The 27,986-nt window shown below is 36.7% G+C and overlaps 1 protein-coding gene across 5 annotated transcripts in view; it reads right to left on the bottom strand.

Annotated features, from left to right (window-relative positions):
- Positions 1–4,484: 4,484 nt before the first annotated feature.
- The window catches only part of KYNU (kynureninase), a 157,535-nt gene continuing 134,033 nt past the window's right edge, over positions 4,485–27,986 (bottom strand). For 2 of the 5 annotated variants that reach the window (XM_032286333.1, XM_032286335.1), the window contains 4 exons: positions 17,085–17,137; positions 13,460–13,545; positions 6,437–6,667; positions 4,485–4,755 (listed from right to left, as the gene is read on the bottom strand). In XM_032286333.1, the coding sequence (XP_032142224.1) occupies positions 4,630–4,755; positions 6,437–6,667; positions 13,460–13,545; positions 17,085–17,137 (496 nt within the window). In that variant the 3' untranslated portion in view covers positions 4,485–4,629. Of the gene's footprint in view, positions 4,756–6,432; positions 6,668–13,459; positions 13,546–13,746; positions 13,880–17,084; positions 17,138–27,986 lie in introns of those variants that run through there. The other 3 variants (XR_004271288.1, XM_032286334.1, XM_032286336.1) reach the window with 3 other exon arrangements.

Genomic DNA, 27,986 nt, shown 5'->3' with positions numbered 1-27,986 from the left:
TAGCCATGTTGCTCACACAAAGCCTGTTTGGAAGCTCTCTTCATTCAAAGTGCAGGCTTTTCAACATTTGGTGCCGGACACCCGAGACGGGGGAATTCCCATGGGAAATCAAACCCCTGTCCCTGTTCTTGTGCTCACTCCATGAAGAGATCTATCTACTGACCTGGGGTCATCAGACCAGCCCACAGAGGCACGCTACCGGCTATTCTGGTAAGTACTCTCTCTTTTTCGCTTTCCCATCCTTTTGTCTTTTCCTTTCCATTTCCTCCCTCTTCAGGTTTCATCCTTTTTCCACCGCAAAGACAAGGAAAATCAGGTAAACCAGCTTCTTCCGTGAGGTTCATGACTGGAAAATCCTATGTAGGTCATAGATCTGGGAACCCAGTTTCCCCAGCGGTTTGACTATTGTGGAGACATTCATCATAGTCACTTGCCCACCAGGCTCATGGCTGATACTGGTGGCAGGTCAACATAGAGGACACTCTCTTTGACCAGCCACCAACAACGAGGCTCAACCCAGGCTCAACTAGGGACGCCTTTTGAGCATTTGGGTTGCGTGCCTATTCTCCTTGTCTCTGCTGCCTTTCCAGAACCATGGGTAATCGTCCATCCTCTATCCCTCCCTCCTCTCTGCTGTCCTGTGTTCTAAAAATCCTCAAGCCTCTTCAACTGTCTCCTAACCTAAAACGCAAACGTCTCACCTTCTTCTGTAACACTGCATGGTCACAATGCAAGTTAAATAATGGCTCCAATTGGTCAAAAAAATGGCATTTTCACCCTGTTTTACAAAATTTAGACAATTTTTGTCTCAACACAGGCAAATGGTCTGAAATTTCCTATGTCCAGGCAATTTTTTACACACCAATCCCTCCCTAACCAATCCTTCCAACCTTTCTCCTCTCCACCTGTCCAAACCAGGCCCTAAACCGGAACCTATCGCCACCCCCCAGAGCCTTCCTCCTCTTCCTCTGCCCACAACCCACCTCCTTATGCCCCTCCTGTCACCTCCCCACCTCATATTGGTTACAGCTTACAGTTTAGCCCCTTGGCTACCCCCTCTGCCCCTCCCCAGCAATTCCCCCTTCCAGAGGTGGCTGGAGCCAGTTAAGGTGCACATTCCTTTTCCTTTATTCAATCTTTCCAAATTGGCCACCGGTTAAACTTCTTTTCATCAAATCCTCCAATACTTAACCCAGTCCTATAATCTCACCTGGAGAAACTTAAATGTCATCTTTACTTCTACTCTCACCCCTAAAAAATGCTTAATATGCATTTTATCGCTGGCTCAACCCCAACATTTCAAAACCGTATAGACATTAAAATCTGGCTCTCAAACCCCACTACAGGAATTAAGCAACCTCACCTTCAAGGTATTCAATAATAGGGAAAAATCTGCCGGGCGGCAGCGCATCTCAGAACTACAGATGCTTACCTCTTCCATAAGACAAGCCGCAGCCACACCACCAGCTCACAGAGACTTCGGAGCACCCAGACCGCAGCGCGTCCGGCTGCCCGTCCTGGACCTTGCTTCAAGTGTCAGAGACATGGCCACTGGGCCAAGAAATGCCCGCAGCCCAGGATTTCTCCTAAGCCCTGCCCCATCTGTGCAGGGCCCCCACAGAAAGTCAACTGTCCGACTCACGTCGCTGCTCCCAGACCTCCTGAAGCTCCAGTCCTCAGCTTGGTGGCTGAAAACTAACACTGCCCTAGTAACTCTGAAGCCCCCTCGACCATCACAGATGCCAAACTTCAGGTAACTCTTATGGCGGAGGGTAAGCCCATCCCCTTCTTAATCAACACAGAGGCCGCCCACTCCACGCTGCCTTCTTTTCAGGCACCTGTCTCCTTAGCCTCCATAACTATTGCGGGAATTGATGGCAAGCCCTCCAGGCCGCTCAAAACTCCCCAAGTCTGATGTCAATTAGGTCGGCACTCCTTTCGCCATTCTTTCCTAATCATCCCCACCTGTCCAGTTCCCCGTTAGGCCAAAATATCCTAGCGAAATTGTCTGCCTCCTTAACTGTTCCTGGGCTACAGACACACCTAATTGCTGCCCTCCTCCCCAAACCCATACCTCCCTCAATAGCTCCCCTTATGTTCCCCAACCTTAACCCTAGGGTATAAAACATCACCTTCCCAACCGTTGCTGTAAGTCACTCATCCCTCATCAACACCTTAAAACCTTACCACCCTTACCCTGCCCAACCCCAGTACCCCATCCCACAACAGGCTTTAAAAGTAAAGCCTGTTATCACCCTTAATTGCAACACGGCCTTTTAATTCACCCTCCTGCTTCTTCAGCATCTACACTCAAAGGGGTATCGTGTATCCCCTTCCAAAGCCCAAATTTCTTACCCATCTGTTTTAATCTTTCACCAGCACACATGCGCTCTCCCTGCGAACTGTATCCAGTAAATTTCCCAAACCCCAACCCATCCACCAAACAACAGCTTCTCTCCTTCCTGGGTGTGGTTGCTACTTTCACCTCTGGATAACAGGTTTTGCTATTCTAAGCCATTGTCTGAACTCACTAAAAATCCTTACCCAACTCTACTCATCCTAAATCCTTTCCTCACTCCTCCTTTCGCTCTTTAAAAAACAGTTCTAAAAACTGCTCCCTCCCTAGCTCTCTCCAACAGGTGTCAACACTTTGTCATTAAATACTGCTAAAATCCAGGGCTGTGCAGTAGGGATTCTCACACAGGAGCCAGGCCCATGGCCTGTAGCCTTTTTATCCAAACAACTTAACCTCACAGTCCTGGGCTGGCCCTCGTGACAACGCGCAGCAGCAGCTGCCGCCCTAATACTCTTAGAATCCCTCAAAACCACAGGCTATGCCCCATTTGCCCTCTAGCTCTCACAACCTCCAAATCTTTCTCTTTACACCTCACACCCTTACGCTCAGCCCCTCGCCTTCTCCACCTGCATGCAGTTGCCCTTACTACTTAAACCACACCTCAAAAAGTCTGTTTCTATTATTTTCTGTCTGTCTGTGCTCAAATTCACTGTACTCATTTACTTTTACATGCCCTGCTTTTGTTTAAGTTGCCAGTTCACACATTTCCTCCAGGCAATTACAGCTGATATTTCGCTCCTAATCTGGCTCCTGTTCTCTGTTCAAACCCAATCTTGTTAATAAAAGTGAGTGGTTGCTTATGTATACCACAGGCTTCCTCATACACCATAAAAACAAAAGCTCTCCCTCCACTCAGTTAACTTTCTCTAATGCTGTCTTTCTCCTTCTCTTATTTAAACCCTGTGTTTTTCCAATTAATCTCTCAATTCCTACAAAATTGTATGCAAGCGATAACTAATCAGTCAATACGACAAATGTTCCTTCTAACAACCCCACAATATTAGCCCTTTCCCCAAAATCTCCCAGCAGTCTAAATTCTTTCCCATTTTTAGGTTTCCACCCCGTCCCATATGCCGCTCAAAGAAGCCTTGAGAAACTTCGCCCCCACCCCCTAAAACCTGTTATCACTCCCTCTTCTCTAATTCTTTCTCCCCATGTAAAAGGACAGGTATGTCAGGTCTCCATCTGCAAGCCTGGAGCCTGAAAGTCTGAAGTCCTGCGTGCCTCGGCTGATGTCTCCCACCCCTCGTTCGCCATTGTCCCTAATTGCCCATCATAGTTCTCCCCACAAGCCCCTCACCCAACCCTGCCATCTTAACTGTTCTTATGATAATGTAAATACCTCTCACCTAACCCTGCCATTGTAACTGAACTTGTGGTCATGTATACTCCTTGCCCCTAACCACCACCACTGTAACTGAACTTACTCTACAACACCCCCACCCCCCAAAAAACTTTCCAAACCTATAAAGCCAACTCCTATCCCACTGCCCTTTGCTAACGCCCTTATCGGCCTTAGCCCACCTGCACCCAGGTGAATAAATAGCCATGTTGCTCGCACACACACACACACACACACACACACACACACACCAAAAAAAAAAAAAGATGTTTCCTCTTTCAAAGAGGTTAAAATATGACAAAAAAAATCTTAGAATCAATGCTATTTGGCATCTATATACATAAACATTGGTTTCTGACATTTGAGATCAGCAGGAGCAATGTGGATTGTCCCCCAAAAATATTTGAAAGGCACTATCCCAGGAAATATATTCTCTTTTCCTTAGATTGGAATTGGATGTAACATTTCAAAATTATATATATATATATATATATATATATATGTATGTATCAGACTGTTCAACTACAATGCGTCAAAGAAACTCTTTGATAAATTGAAACTAAAGTAATATTTTCAAAATGGGCACAAGAATTGCACACACATTATGAAGTTGTCAGTTAAGCCGGAAATTAAGCCAACGTAAAACATTTCAATGACCATGAAATGTGACAGCTTATTGAGACTGTATACATCATAATTGAACCAACACAGTCTTTGGTCCCACAAACACCAAGCAACTAGGCAGTCCTGTGAACTCCTCAGTGTCACAGACTCTGACAAATTGTATCAGATTTTCTGTAAGGTAATGATTTATTGTTAGTTACATGTCATCAATACAGTGACATACTTTCAATAATTAAAAATTGAATAATACTGAAATAACCACAGTAGCTTTCAGTATAAATTGCTTAGGTTGTTCTAGAAAACACTGCTAATTTGTTGTTTCTGCAGAATCAAGTATAGAGGTGAGCAGATCGATAAATCTATAAACATCATGGAAAGAATTGTAGAGAGGGACTGGAGCCACTCGAATGCCATTTGGATTCCGCTTGTCACACTGTGGGGGAAAAAATAAAGACACGATAATGTTGTGTTTTTCACACATTGAAAATCTGCATTCGAGATAAACTTATGTAAAGCACTTTCATAATGATTTCCCTAAAAATTAATATATAAGCAAAATGTTTAAATAAAACACGGTGTTTTTTTTCTTAAGTATTTCTCCTAATGCTATCATTCCCCTATCCCCTGACCCCCTGACAGGTCCCTGTGTGTGATGCTCCTCTCCCTGTGTCCATGTGTTCTCATTGTTCAACTCTCACTTATGAATGAGAACATGTGGTGTTTGGTTTTCTGTTCTTGTGTCAGTTTGCTGAGAATGATGGTTTCCAGCTACAACCGTGTCCCTGCAAAGGACATGAACTCATCATTTTCTATGGCTTATGAAACTTCTCTTGATAATAATTTAAGAAATAATAATGGATTGGTGCATGAGTAGCCAAGATAAATTCTGAAATCTATTCAGCAGCTATCTTCCTTAAACATTTAATAGATCATATATAGTGTGTTTTCTTTTTCTTTTTTTCTTGTAGGGACCCCTTGGAGGGATGGAAACTTTGGATCAATTTAAATGAATGAAAACCCCATTGGGGTCTGGAGAGTTTTAGTATATCATCCTTGAACTTAATTCTCTAATCTTTAATCTTGCAGGTAAGAAGTGGGCTACATTCCTGGGAATGCTGATAGGTCTTGAAGTAGCACCAGATACTTTGACATGCCTGGAGATCACTACGGTTAACTTCAAAAACACTTGCTATAGGCTAGACAATATAGTAGATAGTTTATGTGTGCTGTCCCTTTCAATCCAATCACAACCCTTAGAGGTAATTAATTTTAAACCCCAAATACAGATGAAAATTTCAAGCAAGTAGATCCCAATGAACTTTCCCAGGAGGACAGAGCTTGACAATGGCATTGGTTGATTTAGAATCCTGATCTTCTGACTAGTGCCTCCAGCATCTGGGGGAAACGTCTCCTACATGTTTGGAGGTAAACATGAGCCAGCCAGTGCCTTAATTACATTATCATTGGAAGTAGATACATTCTCTTTTTTCCCTGAAATTACTGGTTCACATTTACTTAATTCTCTTCAAGAGACTGAGAAGATCATATAGGGTGAAGGGTTGGAAAAAATTATTCCTATTTTACCAGGGTAATTTTTTCTTAAAAAAAAAAAAAATATTTCTTGCAGTGTTACCACTCCTGAGAAGTGTATATGTATCTTTTTCGACTTAAGTGACAAGGTTGAAAATAACTTAATTTGATCAAGCAACTAAATAAGACTTTCTTTTTTTAACCCTTCAATAAATTGGTATGATCTTTAATTCTATTCATTCAATAAATGAATTATAGCACAGCCTAGTGAAAACAATGTCCTGATTAATTACAATGAAATAGTAATGCTTTCCTTTCTGCAAACTGTTATGAAAAGAATGAGTAAGTCATGAAGAACTATTCCTATAACCCAAGTTTGTGGTATCTTCTATCAGAAATGACAGATCTCTATGCCTTCAGTTAGCACAGTGCTGAGGGCTTATTTGGCACTTAATTTATCCTTAATTCATGGACTGATGTGAAATCACATGGCAACAACAATGAATAAACCAAAGAATCCAAATTTTATCCCCAACACAGAGCCCATAGACAAAATCTAGTAGCAAAGCAAGAGATGTACTTACAGCCACACCTCTTTTTTCTAGTTCTCGGAAAACATCTTTGTTTGGAACAGAAAATGTTATTGTTAGCTGGCAGCCCCGTTCCTCTATATGGGATGGAGTAATTATGTTCACAACCGGTTTCTGGGTTGCTGCTTTATCTTTGCCATACTTATGCTTGATCAGGTATTCCAGATAGCCAGTTAGCAAAATAGATTTCTTTCGCAATGCCTTCATTGTCGCTTGCTTAAAGATCTGTGGAATGAGAAACAATCAGATTAAAGTGTCTTATTGATTTACAAAGAAGCAAAAGTTAAGAGTAAATCATGCATAAGAAAGAAAATGCCCATATTTGACCTTTCCGATAAATACCTCCTTTTACACAATCGTTTTTTGTAAAAAAAAAAAAAAATATTAATTTCTTTTAAATGCTTTGCCGTTAAACAATGAAGGTAAATTTTCCATGATGGAAAAATTGTACAAATGTCACGTAAATAATTCTTGCAAAGGAAGAAAGTGTAAGTTAACATCAGGTACCTGTGGCAGGCCAGGTCTCACTAACACAGGCTTCCATCACAACTGTTTTAGTACTGACTGAGCGATTAAGTTAAATATTAAAAACTTAAAAAGCCAGTGCCCTGATACAAAGGCTGGGATGTAAGGAAAGCCCATCAAGAGTTTTGCCTAGGCCTTTCCTGGGCCTTAAAGCATAACAAAATAATGAAGAAATTCTTAACAGGACTCATTTAGGATTAAACAAGTTTTATATTGGGTCTGAAGAAGCTCCCCAGGCCTCCACAAACAAGTTTACTGAAGTTCTAAAGGAACTCCTCAAGCCTCAGTGATTTAGCAGGAGACAAAATAAGGGTAATCACTCCAGCACCTGGACCCATTTAGATTAAGTAAATTCACTGAGGCTCCAGAGAAAGATCTTCAGGACTCAAACCTTAGTTATAGATTAAAATAAGTTAATCACTTATGTCTTCAGAAGAATGAACACTTACACGTAGATATATAACTTAGACGGTATACAAGCTCTGGAAATCTATAATTTTGAGTTGGTCTGGTGATAATTTCCAGGCCTTCTCCCTGTAACTGGTTACAGAAATAAAAACTCTCTTCCTCCGCCGTTCATCTGCATCTCGTTATTAGGCCACGAGAAACAGCAGCCTGACCCTCAGTTTCATCCGGGAGCATACCTTCACAATTATTTTAAATTAACTTAGTATAATCCAGTAAAACATACCTTAATAAATGCATTTAAATAGCATACAATGTAAGCTTTTCTCCAAAACCACTTTTTGGAATCATAAGAAGGCCTTTCTACTTTGATGTAAAGTTTGTCCCACAAAAAGTGCAAAATGATCTAAATGTTCAGATGTGGAAAGCTGTGTTTCTAGTAATATTTAAAACTGTTTTACTGACTCCTAAATCTCTCCCAGCTTAACAGTAAGAAAACAAGCAGTAAAATAACAACGCTAAGTTTTCTCAGCGAGGGAAGCAAATAACATTAGATAATGCATTTATTTTTATTGAAGCATTTGTGTCATTTTCCCCCTCCTAAACTCTAGCACTGGTGTGAAAATACTGCCATTTGCTGCCTGAGATGTCGTATATTAAGACGAGTGACAAGGGCACGCAGCAACTGGTGCTGGAATATTAGGGGTCAGAACAGATGTGCTTTTCTGGCTTCTCTCTTAAGGTCAAGTAGAGTGTAAAAATATATCCTATGTATAAGAACGGAATGAACTGCAGAGTGTGATGCACTGGCCTGCCACTTAATGTTCCTTTTCTGTGTCATAAGCAAAGATATCAAGAGCAAAGCTAGGGTCACTTGGTGATATCAAGACTTTATCAAGTCTATGAAAACAGTTATTCCTGTATGTACACATGGCATGTGTAGGAAGGCACTCTAATAAAACTCACTCAGCCACAGAGTTCCTGGAACTATACTGCATGGAGGCTACGGATTGGCTGAAGGAGAGGATGGGAACTGTAATGAAGGTAAATAATATCTAAGCAAGAGAGGAGAAACAGAACAGAATAGCGCCTGCCTCTCTCTTCATCCACACCTCCCAGACAATGTCTGAAGCCTACAGTGACAGCTCACGTGTAGGCTGACATGTTGGTTTCATAAGCCTCCAAGATCTGGACTGCCGATAACACTGCTCCAAGACTCAGACAACTTAGATGACACAGAATTTGGTAGGAGGCATCTCTTCATTTTCTTGGGCAAAATAAAATGTAGGTAGACTTGGCATAATGAGGACTCAAGGGGACATGACCAAGTTTTGGGTCAAGGGCCAAGAATCAAAATTCTCCCAGGGGAACAGGGACAGGCAAGGCACAGACCACAGCTGGTTTTGCTGTGAGGTTTGAATAAAAAACTATGTGAGAAATCTTTCCAAGATTCTCTCTGGAGTTTAATAATATTCTAGGAAATTTTGTGGTTCTGCTATGGGTGCCCTACTGTGTACATAGGGGCAATCAATGCATGAGGTATCACATTTAATGATAGTTTATTTGTATTCATAGGTTAGCAAAACTTTGAGGAATGTTACTTGCATTTAGTTTTTGAAGGGGCTTGGAGGTGTTGCTCTTACAGCTTTCTCTGGATAACTAGAAACCAAGTTTTTCTGGTATGACGAATAGCTTGCATCTTAATATACTGGAGAATGTTGTCACTCTTTAATAATAAAGTAATTTTAAAATATAAAACATATTTTCCCCATTACAACCACAATAAGGGCAACTGCATTCTGAGGCACTTTTAAATTCATCTCACACAGGGTAAAAGTCTATTCTGAGCCTCACATAAAAATACTGAGAGAGAATAATAGGGAAGTAACATAAATATTCTATTTGCTTTTTTGTTTCTCATACATTTTATGTGTTCACTATTGAAAAAGAATAATTTTTTAAAATTAGAAAGAAACGAAAATTGTAGTTTGAAAAATGTTCAGCTTAAAAGATAATTCTTGGCAGAGTTTCAACTACTTGCATTATTTTTTCTTACTGACTAAATGAACATGAAACTAGAGAAGCCAGATAAGTTTTAACGGGAAAAATAAGTTTAGTGTGATGTTTTCAATAGTCATATTTTTCTCTTAAATTCTTAAAACTGGCTCCCTAGTAACTCTGAAAGGAAACATACAGTACATTTCTTTGTTGAGTCTTCTGACTCAGCATGTATTTTAATTGACTGCTCTGATTTTGTATTTTGAAGCTATTTATTTCATTACGAAGTCAGAATACTCAAAGGGGCTAAAACTTGTCTACCTATTGCTATATATAGATATGAACCTTCAAAATATATGTATTGTTTACATTTAAGTAATTTGAAAATTGAGGAGACTTCTGAAATAATCTTGTCCAAATATCTTACATTAAAAAATAAGGCAAATACATTCAAAATGACTCATTGCTTGTGTGAGGCCATACTTAGTGTCCAGTGAAGGAGAGAGCACTTGCCTCCAGCTTCCCGGCCTCAGGCCCCATCCCTTCATCCATAATATTTTAAGAATTATTATATAAATGATTCAGATCCAAAAATATAAATAAAAGGACAGTTTGAAACTGATTATAACATGCTATTTTAATATAAATCAACCATATACACATGCTTTTATAAAAATCCATATTAATATATTTTTTAAAAGTCATTGTATTAAAAATCTAAGGTCTTATTTATATACAATTAATCCTTAAGTATAAAAACTCTCCTCCAGTTCATATTTGACTATGTTAAATATTTCTCAAAAGAAAAGTAGAGACAACAAAGAGGCAGTTTGATGCATGCGTTTACTTCTTTCATTTATTCAAACTTCAACCACATATCTTCTACAATGGAATAAACTTGTTTAAAAAGATAGGGTGGCTGAGTGTAGTGGTTCACGTCTGTTATCCCAACTGCTCAGTAGGCTGAGGCAGGAGAATCACTTGAGGCCAGCAGTTCCAGCCCAGCATGGACAAAATAGCCAGACCTCATCTCTAAAATGATGAAAAAATAAGCTGGGTGCAGTGGCATGCCCTGTAGTCCTAGCTACTAAGGAGGCCGAGGTGGAGAGGATCGCTTGAGGCCAGTAGTTCAAGATTGGGCTGGGGAACATGGTGAAATACTGTCTCTACAAAAAATACAAAAATTCACTGGGCGTGTTGATGCACTCTTGCAGTCCCAGCTACTGTGGAGGCTGAGGTGGGAAGATCAACTAAGCCCAGGAGGTGGAGGTTGCAGTGAGCTGAGATCCCGTCACTGCACTCTAGGGGTGACAGAGGGTGTCCCTGTCTCAAAAAAAAAAAAAAAAAGAAAAGAAATAAAATAAAGAAATAATAATCAGCCACGTGTTGTGGCGCAGACCTGTAGTCCCAGCTACTCAGGAGGCAGAGGCAGTAGGATCACTGGAACCCCAGTAGTCTGAGGCCATGGTAAGCTATGATTGTGCCGCTGCACTCCAGCCTGAATGACAGAGCGAGACCCCATCTCTAAATATACATAAATAAAATTTAAAGGAAGATAAGGTAATTATTAATGGAAACATTGTTAATTCATGGATGCTTACATCAGAAGCCCATAAATGTCTAGAAAATAGGATGTTTTAACAGAGAACGGGAAGCAATTCGATGCATTAGTTTGTCATTTAAATATTTTGCACTTTACAGTTGGAAATAATTTTGAAAAACACTTTTACCAAAATAAGGCTTGATTAACTAAAGAATTTTGGTTAGAACATAGTCTTGGCAGTGAATGAGCAGTAAGAGGCTCGAGAGAAATTCTAAGTGAATTAAAAGCTCCAGAGACATGCATATGCTTCTTCTTGTGGCTTTTAGGGTTTTAAGTTTAGATATTAACTGGGTAACAAAAAGTACAAAAATTAGCCCGGCATGGTAGTGTAGATCTACAGTCCCAACTACTCAGGAGGCTGAGGTTAAGTTTAGATATGAAAAAGAAAAACAAAATCAGTCCTCAGATTATAATTGAAAATAAAAACTTTGTCTAGGTGACCCTTAATACAATGTGGTAGGAAAACAGTGGTAGGAAAAATAAGAATGTGCCTTTTTCCCCACAGCAGAAGGCTGAATACTACTAGATAAGCCAACCCACTGCAGAAAGTACGCCAAAGTGAGGATGTCTAAAAGGAAATTTCCAGGTACGTCTGATAAGTTATTTGCAAAGACATGGTCCTTCAGAAGAAATTACTTGAGGTACAAGCTCTTCCTAAGGTATGTCATGGTGCTTCTGATATTATTACATATCTTCTACCAGATACAAACTTGGAACGAATGCAGAAACTTAATTTTGTTTTAAAATGTTGAAACAAAATATTTCTATGAATGGATATTACAAAAACAACTCAAATATCATTATCTGATTTACTAAGCAGGTTTTTACTCAAAGAAACTTTCAAAAATATATATCACTGACTGAAAAATCTCGTTACTGTGTCTATTTTCCAGGAAAAAAATGCTGCCATGAAGTCAAAACAGCACAAGCTCCATCTAGTGGTTAAACTGAGTGGGTGCGCTTTAAATTGGGATGGAATGAAATGAGGTAATTATCACTATCCAGTGGTGAATTTAATAAAAACAGAGGAACTTGATGCTGCCATCCAGTGGCCAGAATGAGAAACTGCTACACGTGTTCACAGAATTATGCCATTTTATTAGAAGGAATTTTGAATCTTCATCCTGTCACTCATTTGATGCTGGAGTCCTCTATAAGTTTTTGCTAACATATCATAAACTACATGATTTTAGAAAGAGATATGAAAAATGTCAAATCCTTTTTCGAATAGTTCTTTATAAAACCTCTATTAGAAATATATACACACATTTACTTAAAATATATTTTGCTTAAATATATGTATACAGGCCAGGTGCAGAAGCTCACACTTGTAATCCCAGCACTTTGGGAGGCCAAGGCAGACGGACCATCTGAGGTCAGGAGTTCGAGACCAGCCTGACCAACATGGAGAAACCCAGTCTCTACTAAAAATACAAAATTAGCCAGGTGCGCTGGTGCATGCCTGTAATCCCAGCTACTCCAGAGGCTGAGACAGGAGATTCACTTGAACTCAAGAGGTGGAGGTTTCAGTCAGCCAAGATCACGCCATTGCACTCCAGACTGAGCAACAGAGTGAAATTTCGTCTCAAATAAATTAAATAAATAAATAAATAAATGTATACAAAATATATATTTACTTAATATATATTCACATTATTATTAATTATATACTATATAATTACCTACATATTTTTGCTTGACTGCATTTAGTCTAATCATAAATAATAGTATCTAAGGAGTCACAATTTCATTTTCTTGTTATGTATATCTGTCATTTCAGCGTAAGACTAAATTTACCTAAATAAAAATAGAAATTAATTTAAAGGAAAATGTTGAGTCAGTGATAGTGAAGACTATAAATCGACATAATGTCATAGAAGTCCCAATTAAAAAATAAAAGAAAAATCATAAAACCATCCTACGTCATGAGACAACCTTGTTTAATCTTTGGTTTACTCTGATTATTCATTAGTTTTCCTTCAAGTAAGTCTTTCCTAGCTTTGTCAAGTGGCACTTGGTCAATTCATTCATCTACAATGAGCTAGAAGCAGCACAGTCCCCAGTAATTACATCAGGCACGCAATATTTTCTCAATAAATTTATGTTGAATAAGTGAATTTATAAAGAACTAAATATTTCGTGCTTATTTAGTATACAGAGAGACTAAAAGAAGGTTAAATAACTTATTCATGTTTAAACAGATTCTAAGTGGAGTAAAATAATGTATTTCCCCCAAAGAGTTCCATTTAATATTTACTGTGTGCCAATAAAGTGCCAAGCATTGTGCTGGCAGCTGGTGACATGAATGAAGGGAGACCCCCACCACAACATCACTGTCCTAAAGGGGAATGCTGCCTTCTTTCCCTTGTTCATGCACAGTGCACATGTATCATCTTCCTGTGTAGCAGAGAAAGTACTACAAACTTTCACAGTCAGATCAGGAAAAAAGGCAACTATGTGGGAAGGTTGAAACATACATCACTTACCTCTAAACTAGCATGTAAGGAAGAGACCAACAACATGGGAGGATTTGAAACTCGGAATCCACAGACCCCAGGGATTAACTGCAGTTCTGAGAAAGTAATATCATGTCATTATCAAAGAGGGTAACTTTAAAAGTGTCCATAAAATTACTAAAGTACTAGAGAATGAAAGAGCAAGATTTAAACTTTTATTTCTGGGTAGGATTTCTGAGATATTTAAGATAAACTCCATGGAGCTAAAATATCGTTATTTCCCCTTAACCAGCAATTCCCACCTCCCTTGTCCCCACCTTCTTAGTAGAACACCAGAAATCTTAGGCCCAAAGTAAAAATGACCTCTTCTGGAAGTTTCTCTGGATCCCATCTTTCTCTGCCTTCCTATTCCCAACCCAGAATTTCTTGTTCTGCTCAACCTTTGCTTTCCTGTTATGAAACCATGTCAATGAGAGAGAGCATCAGTTTGGAGTGACATGTAATTGTAATGTCACCCGAAGGCAGAAATATGAATGAAATGACCTATGAAGGTGACTTTTAGCTCTAGGATTGTTAGGTCAAGTGGTTTCTGTTAGAAAACACACACACACACACACACACACACACACACACACACACACACACAACAGAGGGGGCTTTAAAAAAAAGATCTGCCTAAGTATAACATATGAAAAAGGTAAATTAATAGCAGATACTCTCCTAATTAAGTCGAATGAACAGTAGCAAGTTAAATTCAATAGGGTTAAGATGGCTAGTCAGAGATAACACTATGACTGACTAAAAGAATGTTAAAACATGATGACTCTTTATATAGTCATCAAATCCAATATTAAGCAAATCATGGTGATATGGCTTGGCTCTGTGTCCCCACACAAATCTCATCTTGAATTGTAATCCCCATATGTCAGGAAGGGACCTGATGTGAGGTTGATTGGATCATGGTGGTTGTTTCCCCCATGCTGTTCTCATGATAATGAAGGAGTTCTCAAAAGATCTGATAGTTTTAAAAAAAAGCAGTTTTCCCTAAGCCCCCTCTCTCTCTCTCTCTTTCTCTCTCTCTCTCTCTCTCTGTCTCTCACCTGCCACAACCTCAGATGTGCCTTACTTTCCCTTTGCCTTCTGCCATGATTGTAGGTTTCCTGAGGCTTCCTCAGCCATGTGGAACTGTGCATCAATTAAAACTCTTCCTTTTATAAATTACCCAGTCTGAGGTGGTATCTTTACAGCAGTGTGAAAGCACACTAATACATATGGCCATATGGCCTGTGGGCCAAATTTGACCCACTAGTTTGTTTATGTTTTTGAGACAGAGTATCACTCTGTCGCCCAGGCCAGAGTGCAGTGACTCAATCTTGCCTCACTGCAGCCTTGACCTTCCCAGGCTTAGGTGATCTTCCTACCACAGGCTCTCAAGTAGCTGGGACTACAAGTGCATGCCACCACTCCTGGCTAATTTTTGTAGTTTTTGTAGAGAGGAGCTCTCACTATGTCACCCAGGCTAGTCCCCAACTCCTATGATCAATTGATCCATCTGCCTTGCCTCCCAAAGTGCTGGGATTACAGGTGTGAGTCATCATGCCCAGCCCTGTTTTTTTAAAACACAGCTCTGTGAAAACATAGCCACAATCTTTCACGTATGTATAATCTATGGCTGCTTTACCACCACAATGGTGGAGTTGAGTATTTGCCACAGAAACTGTGTAGCACAGAAAGCTTAAAATATTTCCTGTCTGGTCCTTCACAGAAAAAGTTTGCTACCCCTGATCAAATTCAATTCCTCTATTTCCAAATAAGAAAACCCATCTCAAATAATTTAAATAACCGGCACAATAACATCTAATTATTTTAACAGCCAAAGTAAAACACAGGTATCCTTACTGGACTGGAATATCAAGTCTTGCAATTTGGTTGCTGCAAATCTGAACACCAATGGGTCCTGACTTAATAATTTGACTAAAAATTGTCCAATTTTACAGTGATACAAAAGTGGTACATCTTCAGTAGAAGCCATACTCTGAGTAGCCATACGCCCATTCCGTTTTTCACTTTTAGTATAGTATTCAATACATCATATAATATAGTCAATGCTTTATCATAAAATAGGATTTGTGTTAGATTGTTTTGCTTAACTCTAGGCTAATGTAAGTGTTTTGAGTGTGTTTTAAGGTAGGCTAGGCTAAGCTATTATGTTCCATAGATTAAGTGTATTAAATGCATTGTTTACCTAAGATAGCTGCAGCTTGTGATAGGCTTATCAGGAAATAATCTCATTGTAAGTCAAAGAGCATCTGTATAGACAAAATATTATTTTAGGGCTGGGTGTGGTGGCTCAGGCCTGTAATCCCAGCACTTTGGGAGGCCAAGGAGGGTAGGTCACGAGGTCAGGACTTCAAGATCGCCTGGCCAAGATGGTGAAACGCCGTCTCTTCTAAAAATACAAAAATTAGTTGTGGTGGTGGGTGCCTATAATCCTAGCTACTCGGCAGGCTGAGGCAGATAATTGCTTGAACCCAGGAGGTGGAGGTTGCAGTGAGCAAAGATCATGCCACTACCCTCCAGCCTGGGCGACACAGCAAGACTCCATCTCAAATATATATATATATATATATATATATCTCAGGCCAGCTTGGGCAGCATAGTGAGACCTCATCTCTACTAGATATAATAATAACAATAAGGCAGTCATGGTGGTGCACACCTATAGTCCCAGCTACTTAGGAGGAAAAGGCGGGAAGATTGCTTGAGCCAGTGATATCAAGGCTGAACTGAGCATGATTGCACCACTGTACTCCAGCCTAGTTGACAGAGCTAGACCCAGTTTCAAAAAATAAAAATTAAAAAATCAATAAAAAATGAAAAATTTAAAACAATATCTCAGGATTTAAAGCAATCTGAAGGATCAAGTTTATGTTGAACCCTCAAAGCATTTATGATCTTTCTGTATCCCATATGGTTGGGAAATAGGGTCACTCAGGAAAAAGCAACGATGCATGGTAGAGTTTCATTTCTGTCTGCTGGGGTTAACTGCTCACAGGAATTGCTATACTCTTTGGCACACGGCTAAAGCCACAAAAGGAAAATATTTTGGAAAAAGAGGAATGAAATGACTATTTATTAAGGCACTGCTATGTCCTGCTTGCTTATTGTTTTGAACTTGACTAACCCTAAAACCAAATTTTTAAATAGATTTTATTATTCACATTAGGTAAGTGGGAAAGAAAAAACCATACAAGATGATATAACTTGTGCAGGATCAAAAAACTATTAAGCAGCACAGTGTGATTAACACCCAAGTCTTTCTACATCTGACTCCAAGCTGCAAATTCCCTCCTGTCCTCTGTGCCCAACGTTTCGGGCACTCCGTGTTGATGGCATCTGGCCAAGCCACATGACCCTTAACATGGACTTCTTTTTCTTTTACCCCCCTACTAAGGGATAAACTCAAGATCATGCTAAAATCTATAAATTTTTAGTCTTAAACTCTGGATATGTCATTTCTTATTTGAGAGTTCTCAGTGACATTTTCGAAGTGCACTCTCCCTGGGGCATGCACATTACACATAATATAAAGACAGATGAAAATTGAAATAAAGTTAAAATAAAATGACTTATTAGGCAAAATAAATATACTTACTGTTATCCATCTTAAATCTGGTGCTGAGTTCATGGCCAAACCATCCCACTAATCTAAAATATAAATAAAAACATTAGATTTTTTTTTTTTTTTGAATGGAGTCTCACTCTGTTGCCTAGAGTAGAGTACAGTGGCATGATCTCAGCTCACTGCAATCTCTGCCTCTTGGATTCAAGTGATTCGTGTGCCTTAGCCTTTCAAGTAGCCGAGACTACAGGCATGCATCACCATGCCTGGCTACTTTTTGTCTTTTTAGTAGAGACAGCGTTTCGCCATGTTTACCAGGCTGGTCTGAAACTCCTGAGCACAAGTGATTCATCAGCCTTGGCCTCCCAAAGTGCTGGGATTGCAGGTATGAGCCACCGTGCCTGGACATAATATTTTGATCTATAAAAATAAATACTACAAATTTAGAAATCTGGGGCCTGCATTATAAAGCTATTTGTGATATAAGTCATCAAATACTTCAGCAGATAAAATGCTATATGGTATCATAAGGTGATTAATATTTATAATGTTAAGAATGAGGATAAAAATCTACCTATCTATATGATTAGTTATTTTATTTTTGTGTGGATTATCAACTTAACAGTTATAGTTAATGACCACTTTTTATTTAAAATAAAATGAACAAAAATATTAAGTAACTTTCTATTTTAAAATTAAGCTAAAAGCTCAAAAGGTAAAACAATATGATATTTTCACAATAGAATCTCTAAAGAGAAATGTACCCCCAAAACCCATATAATTGTTGAAAATTTTAAAAATAATTTTCTAAAGAAATTGGTTGCTTTCCTATTGTTTTAAAGAATGTGAAATCAGTCAGATATAAAATACAAAATATACAGGAAAAATCATATACATGTGTATATATTAGATGAAAAAGACTACAAACCAATTTAGACAAAAATATAAAAAATTTAGAAAGAGAGTGAATTTGAAATGGAGAGTTCTGGCAGGAAATAACTGGAAATCAATGACCATTATCTTTTTAAAAATAATTTTTTTAAATCATAGCATAGTTTTAAATTTACTGAATTATTGTAAATATTTATTTACGGTAAATTAATTATCTGTAAATAATATTTTAGTTTTAGCGATGTCTAAATAAAAATTCTAAAGCACTATTTTTTGGGACATGACAAAATGTTTTAAAATTTATATAGACTATATGGGTGAACATAACAGATTTTGAAATAGAAAAGTTTAGAGAGGAATATGCTATATTATCTTATAATAGTGGCTTATATTCTTTATATGATAATATAGCAGATTATAAAATGCAGTACATGAATAAGAATGATTCTGATAAAACTAATCAGTGAGACAAATGAGTTAGGACAGTAAATACAGAAACAGTCCTCAGATCATGTCACAATTATGACCTCTTATGACATTTCCAAAATGCAAAAGTGAAAAAATATATTTATATTCTCATGATTTTCAAAAGAGAAAATTCTAAGTATAAAACAGAAGAAGATTCAAAAGAATATACCAACAGATTTATAAACATTTAAATTCTGTATTAAAAAGATGGACAAAATTGGAAGACAAACTAGAGATGGAGAAGAGGAGTGATATTTGTCCCATACCAAAGAGTCTTTACACTAAGAGGTTTTACCAAGAAAAAGGACAATGTACCAACAGCGACCTAGCCACAGAGCATGGACACGGCTTATAAAGGAAAAACGTCCATGTCCCATGAATCCAGGAAAAGCAAACAAAACAAACAAAAACACCCCACTGTCACTAATGTTTCACACTATAATGTAAAGATGACACCATATTTTATGTATCAAACATGCAAAATGATTAAAAAATTATTGTAAATATTTTTATTAAAGATTCAATGAAAAGGAAATCAGCCACTTGTTGAATAATGATAATAAAGTACTAAAATATTTCTGGAGGACAATTTAAGAAGATATATGGAAAATATGCATTGTTTTCTGTCCCAGAAATTTTACTCCTTCCAATTTATCTAAATTGGGTTACACTGTTTGGATTACCCTATTTGAAGTACGCCAAGATTTGTATACTAGTGATGGGGAAAGTGGGCAGAGAAAATCTAAGTAGAAAAGAGTGGGTCCCCAAGGAATCCCCACCCTCAAGCCAAAGAGCCAGAAATCACAGTCCAAAGTGAGAAATTCTATCCTGTTTTCTCACTCAAACGTTGCCTTTTCCTAAACCACCCCATCCTGTGCCTATATAAATCCCAGACTCAGCCAGTAGACAGGATACAGCTGGACATCGGAGAGAAGTACCTTGACTTCCAAGGGACAGCTTGGCAGCATAACTTTAGAGAATAATCTGGCTAGAGACAGCCAGACTTCAGGGGAAGGCTACCTACCCATCCCATCCCCTTCTCAGCTCCCCTTCCCGCTGAGAGCCACTTTCACCGAAAACAAAATTCCCCACGTTTACCATCCTTCAATTTGTTTGCATGACCTCATTTTTCCTAGACACCAGACAAGAGCTTGGGAGCCATCAATGTAGGCATGAAAGGCTGTCACACTGGCCCTTTGCCCTCACTGATGGAAGGCAGCCGCCTCTTGTGAAAAGGCAGAGGCCCCACTGAGCTGTTAACACAAGCCTACTGAGGACAGCAGAGCTAAAAGGGCACTGTAACATGCCCTCTGGGGCTTTGAGAGTCGCAGGCACCCCCGCCTGGACTCTGCTGTGGGGCCTGCAGGGTCTTCACTCCTGCCGGTTCTGAAGCATCGGGCCAGTTCCCACACCGGCTCACCTGCGCGTTCCCTCCCACGAGGGGCGGAACGCTGAAGGTCTGAGTGAGTGGGGTTTGATCCTACCAGCGCCAAAGTGGCCAGCCAATTCCGGCACTCAATCATTTCAGCTCCCGTCCTGTACTCGTTCGCTCGTAAGGAGTTGAGACAGCGGGCTGAGCAAACGAGTCACCCCTATCACGAGTTCCGCAAGGGGTCAGGAGGATATCCTGCTTCATTAGGACAATTAACACAATACAATTATCTGCGTCAAAACCACCTAAATATCTTGTAATGGAGAACTGATATAAACAAATTACACCATGGCATATGAAGGAGTACGCTGCAGCCATTATAAAAACCCTATTTAAAATAATATATACACAAAAAGATTGAAATGGCGATCACAATATTTGGAGTGTGATTCTAGTTTTAAAACAATAAAATGTATGCATTTATATTTAACTATGGCCAAAATGTTAAATATTTAAATTTATGCTTTATTCTTATGTTTTTCAGATTTTTCTTAAAGATCACATATTGTTACATCAAAGAAAGTCTCTAATTATCATTTTATCTCCTCTTTATTAGTCCAAATTTATTTTAATTTCAAAAATATCTTATTTCATGCATTTTGCATATAGTTTTATAGAATTAATTAGCAGAGTCTAATTAATTGTGCAAAATGATTAATTTTTTAAAACCCATCACTTAAAAATACCATACAGTTCTTATTAACTTATTAAAATTCATAGTGTACCAGCCAAGGCATACCTTTCAAACCTTATTTCTAATCTTTATTGTCTCATTTCAAGTAATTCATTATGAGAATCTAATAATCCTCCCTTTTTGTCCCCACTCGTTCTTCTGCCTATAATGATGATACTGGGTGGAATCTGCATAGGGGGAACTGAAAATAATCAGAACAAAATGGTAAAAGCTCAAGTGATGGAATATCTACTGAAGTTCCAGTTTAAAAAAAAATAATAAAAATAAAATTCTCTAAAGAAAAGACAAGGTGCCCAATTTGAATTTCAAAAGCTATACCCTTGATACAATTATGCGTATAGATACAAGAGAGCAGGGCCATTTTTAGAGCAGCAGTTACATTATGTATCCTGCAGAAAAATGAAGCACATCCATATAAAGAATCAACAGGAGCCCTAAGAGATGGAAATAGTGAACAAATGAAGGGTTACAATATCCTTTCTCCCTTAACTCCCCCAAACTGCTAATCAGGGAAATTTCAACACGATCAGCGAACAATGAAAAAAGAACTGAATATAGCACTAACACAAAGATTTTCCATGAAAAATTGGAGAAATCTACAAACAGATGAAAAATATGCATCAGGAAAAGATTGCCTGAAAGTGGATGAGAAATGTAATGAAAATGAATAACTCAAGAAAAAAACAGAAGCTTAATGAAATATTATTACATGAGTTTGGAAAAAGGCAAGTAAAAATGTAGCAGTAGAATGGATATATCTGGGAAGAATTAGAAAAGAAAAATAAAGCACATAAAAGAAAGGAACAAAGATTTGAAAAACTGCAAGAAAGGCAGGATACTGTGGAAAAACTAGCAAGGATAAAAAAGAGTTGTGAGAAAAAATAAACAAAAAGATATATTTAAAATCATTTAGATAGAAAATGACAAATTTAGTAAACAGATAAATAAGTTTTATCATAATCCAAATGAGTTTCCAAAGAAGAAGATCATAAAATAAATTTTCTTAAAGTTATGATTCAAGACAACTTTGATGAAATAAAAACGATCTGAATCTACATTGAAAAAATACAACACATGGACACAGGGAGGGGAGCATCACGCACTGCGGTCAGTTGTGGGGGGTGGGAACTAGGGGAGGGACAGCGGGGGCTGGGGAGTTGGGGACGGGTAACATGGGGAGAAATGCCAGATATAGGTGATGGAGTGGAATGCAGCAAACCACATTGCCATGTATGTACCTTTGCAACAATCTTGCATGTTCTTCACATGTACCCCAAAACCTAAAACATAATCAAATACACACACACACACACGCACACACGCACGTACACACCATCCTCTGAGTTAGGTGGGAGGAATTAACTCAGAATGGTCAATTTTGTTTACTGTCTATTAAAATTATTGGATTTTAAGGATAGAGAAAAATTGGAGTTCCACTCTAAAAAGGTTAAGTCAGAATAAAGAAAGAAATGTCAGACTGGCTTCAAATTTATCAAATGCAACCATTCAATGACGAGGCTAATGTAGAAATACATGTTCAATGCTGAGAGAAAAAAAAAACATGATACATGAATGCTATGTTTCACTATGTAGAATTGTATAAGTTTTACTGTTACTGATCAAGCAAGTGTTCTGCTAATATTTTTCCCATGAATTCTTCATTACCTGAAAAAGAATTTAAGTCAGCCAAGAGATGGCTGGTGAAGCTATGACAAAATGACATACTGTGACTATTGAATGTATTTAATTATAGGACTGAGACTAAACAAATGTGGACATTAAGGTAACAGTAAAGAGGAAATGCTATATGAAAGTGTAAAAATAAACAACTGAACAAATAGGGGGGTTAACGTAGTTTTACTCACTTATCTACAATTTAAACTTGACAGTTCAGGTAAAACAAGTATAATCAGATCTAAGAATACAAGGTAAATATGAAGAAAGTTAAAATTATTGATAAAAGTATCCTTCTTATCACTTAATATTTTTGGTCTGAATTCCACCTTGTCATATATAAAGATTGCATCTTGCTTTATTTTTCATTTTCTATTTATACTTTTCGTCATCCTTTTATTCTATTTTTTCTGAGTTATTTATTTTAATTGAGTCTCTGCTTTGTAGTATAATCCGGTAACTTTATCTTTCAATACGTGAATTAAACCTGTTGATATTTATTTTGACAAATATGTCTGATCTTAAGTCGATGCCTTTTAATGTCATATTTTCTATTTTCTATTTTAATGTCATATTTTATTTTCTATTTCTTAAGTCAATGTCTTTTAATGTCATATTTTCTATTTCTAATGGTTTTTTAAAAAGTCAACATGAGATGATTTGCTTTTTTACTCATTATTTTTTAGTTAGTAGTTATTCTGATATTTAAGGTTTTAAGTTGAATTTTTCTTTTCCTTTATTCTATTAGTTTTGTTCCTTGAACAATGATAGATTCAGGAGCTTTCCTCTTCCTCTAACCTAATCTGTCATCACCTGATAGTTTCCTCAATAATTCGACAAATTCACAATAAAAACAAAACAGTTAAGAATTGCTGTTCATAACATAACACAATACCAACACTCATAAAGCAGACATTACAGAGACTGTAAAGGAGACAAATATCCTGTGACAGAAGTTTTATTAACTTCTCTAAGTCCATGATCAATCAAGTGGACAAATATATCGATTAAGACGGTAAATCTAACATAAATGTTTAATGCTGTGACTTGAAGTAAAGATTATAGCTTTCAAAAGAAATGCTCATAAAATGTTTCCTGTAACTACACAAAATCTTTAATATTTCCAAAATGTATATATTGCTGACCATAGTATCTGAGTAAAATCCAATAGGACTAATAATCAATAAAAAACTCAGAAAATGAAAAGGCTCAATTATCTAGCAAGTTAAAAGTAAATTTATCTGAAATTACTTTTAGGATAAAGAGAAATACAAACTGAATTGGTAAAATTTCCTTTATATGAATGATTTTAAAAAGTTCCTGATCGAGACTTTTGGGAAATTGCAAAAACAGTGCAGAGAGAACAATTCATAGCTTTAAATTGTAGCTCAATATAAAAATTAGAAAGAAAGCAAATAAATCGATAATAAGACTAAAAAGTATTATAAAAGTACACAAAAAGAGTCTAAAATAAAGCAGTAGTATGCAATTAACAAAGGACAAAGCTGAAATCAATAGCTAGAAAACAGAAAATGATGGTTACATTGATACATAAAAGTTTGTTGTGGTGAGGGAGAGAAATACCAATTAATCAAGAAGGTGTAGCTATGAAAAGAAAAACATATGCAGAGGGGTATTCACAAAATAGGGAAAAAATAAGCACATCATAAGACAGGCATTGCTTAAATTAATTTGCAAATCTGGATCAAATGAATAATTTTCTGGGAGAATATTACTTATTCAACCTAATCTTGGGAAGGAACAAAAATGGAAACCAACAGATTTTAATAGAAATAGAGAAAAAGCTCAAACATCTAAAATCAGAAAAGAAGGTGATCTCATGGGGAAAATCTATCAACACTTTTCAGTAGATAATTCCAATGCTATTTAAACTAATTTAGTGCATAGAAAACAAAAACCAAATCAAAAAAAGGTATGGGAGATACTATCACGATTTGTGATGTTATTATAATATTAATATTAAACTAGGTTAGAATTGTACATATAAAATAGTCAATCTTAATATTAATACAAAAATCATAAAATACTACAAACAGATTCTCACAGCATACTAAATAATAACACATTATGAATCGTAGCATTCACATAGAGCAAAAATGGCTCTATATTAGCAAATTTATTAATATACAATTCATTTTGTTAGCTAAAGGAAAAAAAATCATAAGATTAACTACTTAAATCTTATAGATAACAATCTCAAATTATTCTTGTCTTTAAAAATCTAAAGAAAACAATGGTAGAAATATACTTAATGTATTGAAATACAGCAATCTCAGCCTGAAAGTCAAACTCAGATTTAACAACCACAAAGTTACTCTCATTAATACTGTGATTTTGTAGATATAAAAATTGGAAAGAAGACATAAGTTATTACTACTATACTTTCAAGTTACATAATTTTATGCCTAATATGGATATAAAGATAGGTTAGTATGATAGTCTGGTGCAAAATTAATGTAAGAAATAAGTATCTGAAATCTAAAATTCCTACAGATACATTACCAAAAAAAGTTCGAGATCTACATTCCTAAATAACAAAAATACTTGAATAATATTCGATATCAAGAAAAACATCAATTATCCTTAAATTGATGCATAAATTTAATATTATCTCCGTTGATATAATTTGTATATGTGTCCCTGCCCAAATATCATGTTGATATGTAATTCCCAGTGTCGAAGGTGGGGCCTGGTGGAAGGTGACTGGCTCATGGGGGTGGATTTCTCATGAATGGTTTAGCACCATCCATCTTGGTCCTATCCTTGCAAAAGTAAGTGAGTCTTGTGAGATCTGGTCATTTAAAAATGTGTAGCATCTCCTTCCTTTTTCTCTCTTGCTCTTGCCACATGAGGTGCCCACCCCCCATTTGCCTTCTGCCATGATTTTAAGTTTTCCAAGGCTTCTACAAAAGCCAGGCAGATTCCAGCACCATGCTTTCTATACAGCCTACAGAACCATGAGCCAATTAAACCTCTTTTCTTTGAAAATTACCCAGTATCAGGTATTTCTTTACAGCAATGTGAGAAAGGCCCAATACACCAGTAAAAATAGGTTTTCATTTGGGAAACAGAAAAGCTGTTTCTAATGTCATTTGGGAAAACAAATAATATTAAGAAATCTCTAAAAACCAAGAACAACGAAGTGAAGTATTTTGACAAGATATTAAAATATTGTAAAACTCCAAAAGGAAAACAATATGGCACTTTGTTACCAAAACAATTAATATATAATTCATTATCTTAATAAAGCTAGAGAAACTCAGGATCATTTCTATAGACCAATGAATCAGAAGAGAAAGTCCAATCAAGCACAAATATACTTTTTAAAAATCCTCTGCAGATCATATTACAAAGGATTAATCTTTCTAGTATAAGAGTATATGAAGATCAATAAAGCAAAAATAAAAATCTAATAAAAATGGCCAAAGGATATGAATAGATCATTTATAGAAAAGAAAAACAAATTGTTCTTAAAAGTTAAAAAGAAAATCTCTTCAATTACTAAAATATGGATATAAATTAAAACTACATTGTGTTACCATTGTTCACCTCTCAGATTGGCAAAAATACAAAAGTCTGATTATGTACCCTATTGGTGTGACTATGGGAAAAGGCTAACTCCCATATATTACCTTGGGAATGTAATGTGATGCACCTTTGTGAAAACAAACGAGCAATAGCTTCCAAAGTTATAAAGACAAACATTATTGACCTAGGAAATTCACTGTGGGAAATTTAATCTCCAGAAGTGTTTAAATAAGTATGAAGCAAATTATGTATAGTTATAGTAGTGCATCTTTTTAGTAACAGTACAAGATTGAAAGGAACCTAGAAATAGTCCACTCAGAAAATCAACAAAGAAATATCAAAGTTAAACTATAGTCTACCAAATGGACCTAACAGACACAGAATGCTTCATTCAACTGCTTTAGCATACACATTTTTCTCATCAGCACATGGAACATTCTCCAGGATATACTTAGGCCACAGAACAAGTCTCAACAAATTTTTAAACGTTGCAATTATATCAAGTATCTTTTCCGATCATAAGGGAAAAAAACCAGAAATGAGTTACCAAAGGAACTTTGGAAACAGTACAAATATATGGAAATTAAGCAGCATGCTCCTGAACTACAAGTGGGTCAATGAAGACAGTAAGAAGGAAATTTAAAATTTCTTGAAACAAATGAAAATGGAAACACAACACACTAGAATTTATGGGATACAGCAAAATCAGTACAAGAGGAAAGCTTATGGCAGTAAGTGCCTACATCGAAAAAGTAGAAAGATTTCCAATAGAAAAACCTACTGATGCACTTCAGGGAACTAGAAAAGTAAGAACAAACCAAACTCAAAATTAGTAGAAGGAATGAAAGAATAAAGATCAGAATAGAAATAAATAAAATTGAGAATAAAGCAAATAATTTTTTTAAATGCTGTGAGTTTTTTGTAAAGATAAAATTGACAAACCTTTAGCTGGACTAAGAAAGAAGACTCAAATAAATAAAATCACAAACTAAAAAGGAAACATTACAACTGATACCACAGAAATACAAAAGATCATTACAGACTACTATTAACAGCTATCTGCAACAAATTGAAAAACCTAGAAGAAATTAATAAATTCCTGGACACACACAACCTACCAGGATTGAACTATGAAGAAACAATAAGAAGACTGAAGCAATAATAAAGTCCCCCATCAAAGAAAAGCCAAAGACCTGATGGATATTCACTAATAAATTCTACCAAACACTTAAAGAAGAACCCATATCAATTTTACTCAAACAATTTCAAACATTGAAGAGGAGGGAATACTTTCAAATTCATTCCATGAGGTCAGCATTACCTGATATCAACAGCAGCTAAGGACACAGCAACAGAAAAAGAAAACTACTGGGCAATAACCCTGATGAACACAGTTGCTGAAATCCTTAACAATATAATAGAAACTCAATTTCAACAACACATTAAAAAGATTATTCATCATGATCAAGTGCATTCACCCCAAAGATGCAAGGATGGTTCAACATACACAAATTAGTAAATGTGATAATCACATGAACACAATCTAGGAGAAAAACCATATGGTCATTTCAAAAGGAGCTGAAAAAAAATTAATAAAATTCAACATACTTCATGATAAATATTCTCAACAAATTGGCTATAGAAGCAATACATCTCAATAACATAAAGGTCATAGATGCCAAACCCACAGCTTATATCAAATTGAACAGGGAAAAATTGAAAGCCTTTTTTCTAAGAGTGGAACAAGACAAAAATAACCACTTTAACCACTGCTGTTGAACATATTACTGAAAGTTCTAGACATAGCAATCAGGCAAGAGGAATAAATAAAAATCATTCAAATAGGAAAAGAAGAAGTCAAATTATCTCTCTTCACTGATGATATCCTCCTATACCTAGAACACCCTAAAGAATCTGCCAAAAAGGCCCTGGAACTGATAACCAACTTCAATAAAGTTTCAGGCCACAAAATCAATGTTAAAAAAAAAATAGCATTTCTACACATCAACAACAATCAAGCTGAAAGCCAAATAAAGAATACAATCCTATTTACAATAGCTGAAAAAACATAAATTAAATACCCAGGAATACATCTAAACAAGGAGGTAGATGATCATTACAAGGAGAACTATAAAGCTCAGCCAAAAGAAATCAGAGATGACACAAATGGAAGAACATTCCCTGCTCATGGACAGGAAGAATCAATATTGCTAAAATGGCTATCCTG

The sequence above is a fragment of the Sapajus apella genome, unplaced genomic scaffold, assembly GCF_009761245.1.
Source record: "Sapajus apella isolate SASKATOON/1434 unplaced genomic scaffold, GSC_monkey_1.0 scaffold18, whole genome shotgun sequence".
In the NCBI taxonomy this organism is placed as follows: domain Eukaryota; kingdom Metazoa; phylum Chordata; class Mammalia; order Primates; family Cebidae; genus Sapajus; species Sapajus apella.
The sequence above is the reverse complement of the archived record's forward strand: the minus strand, read 5'-3'. Positions and strand labels throughout refer to the sequence as shown.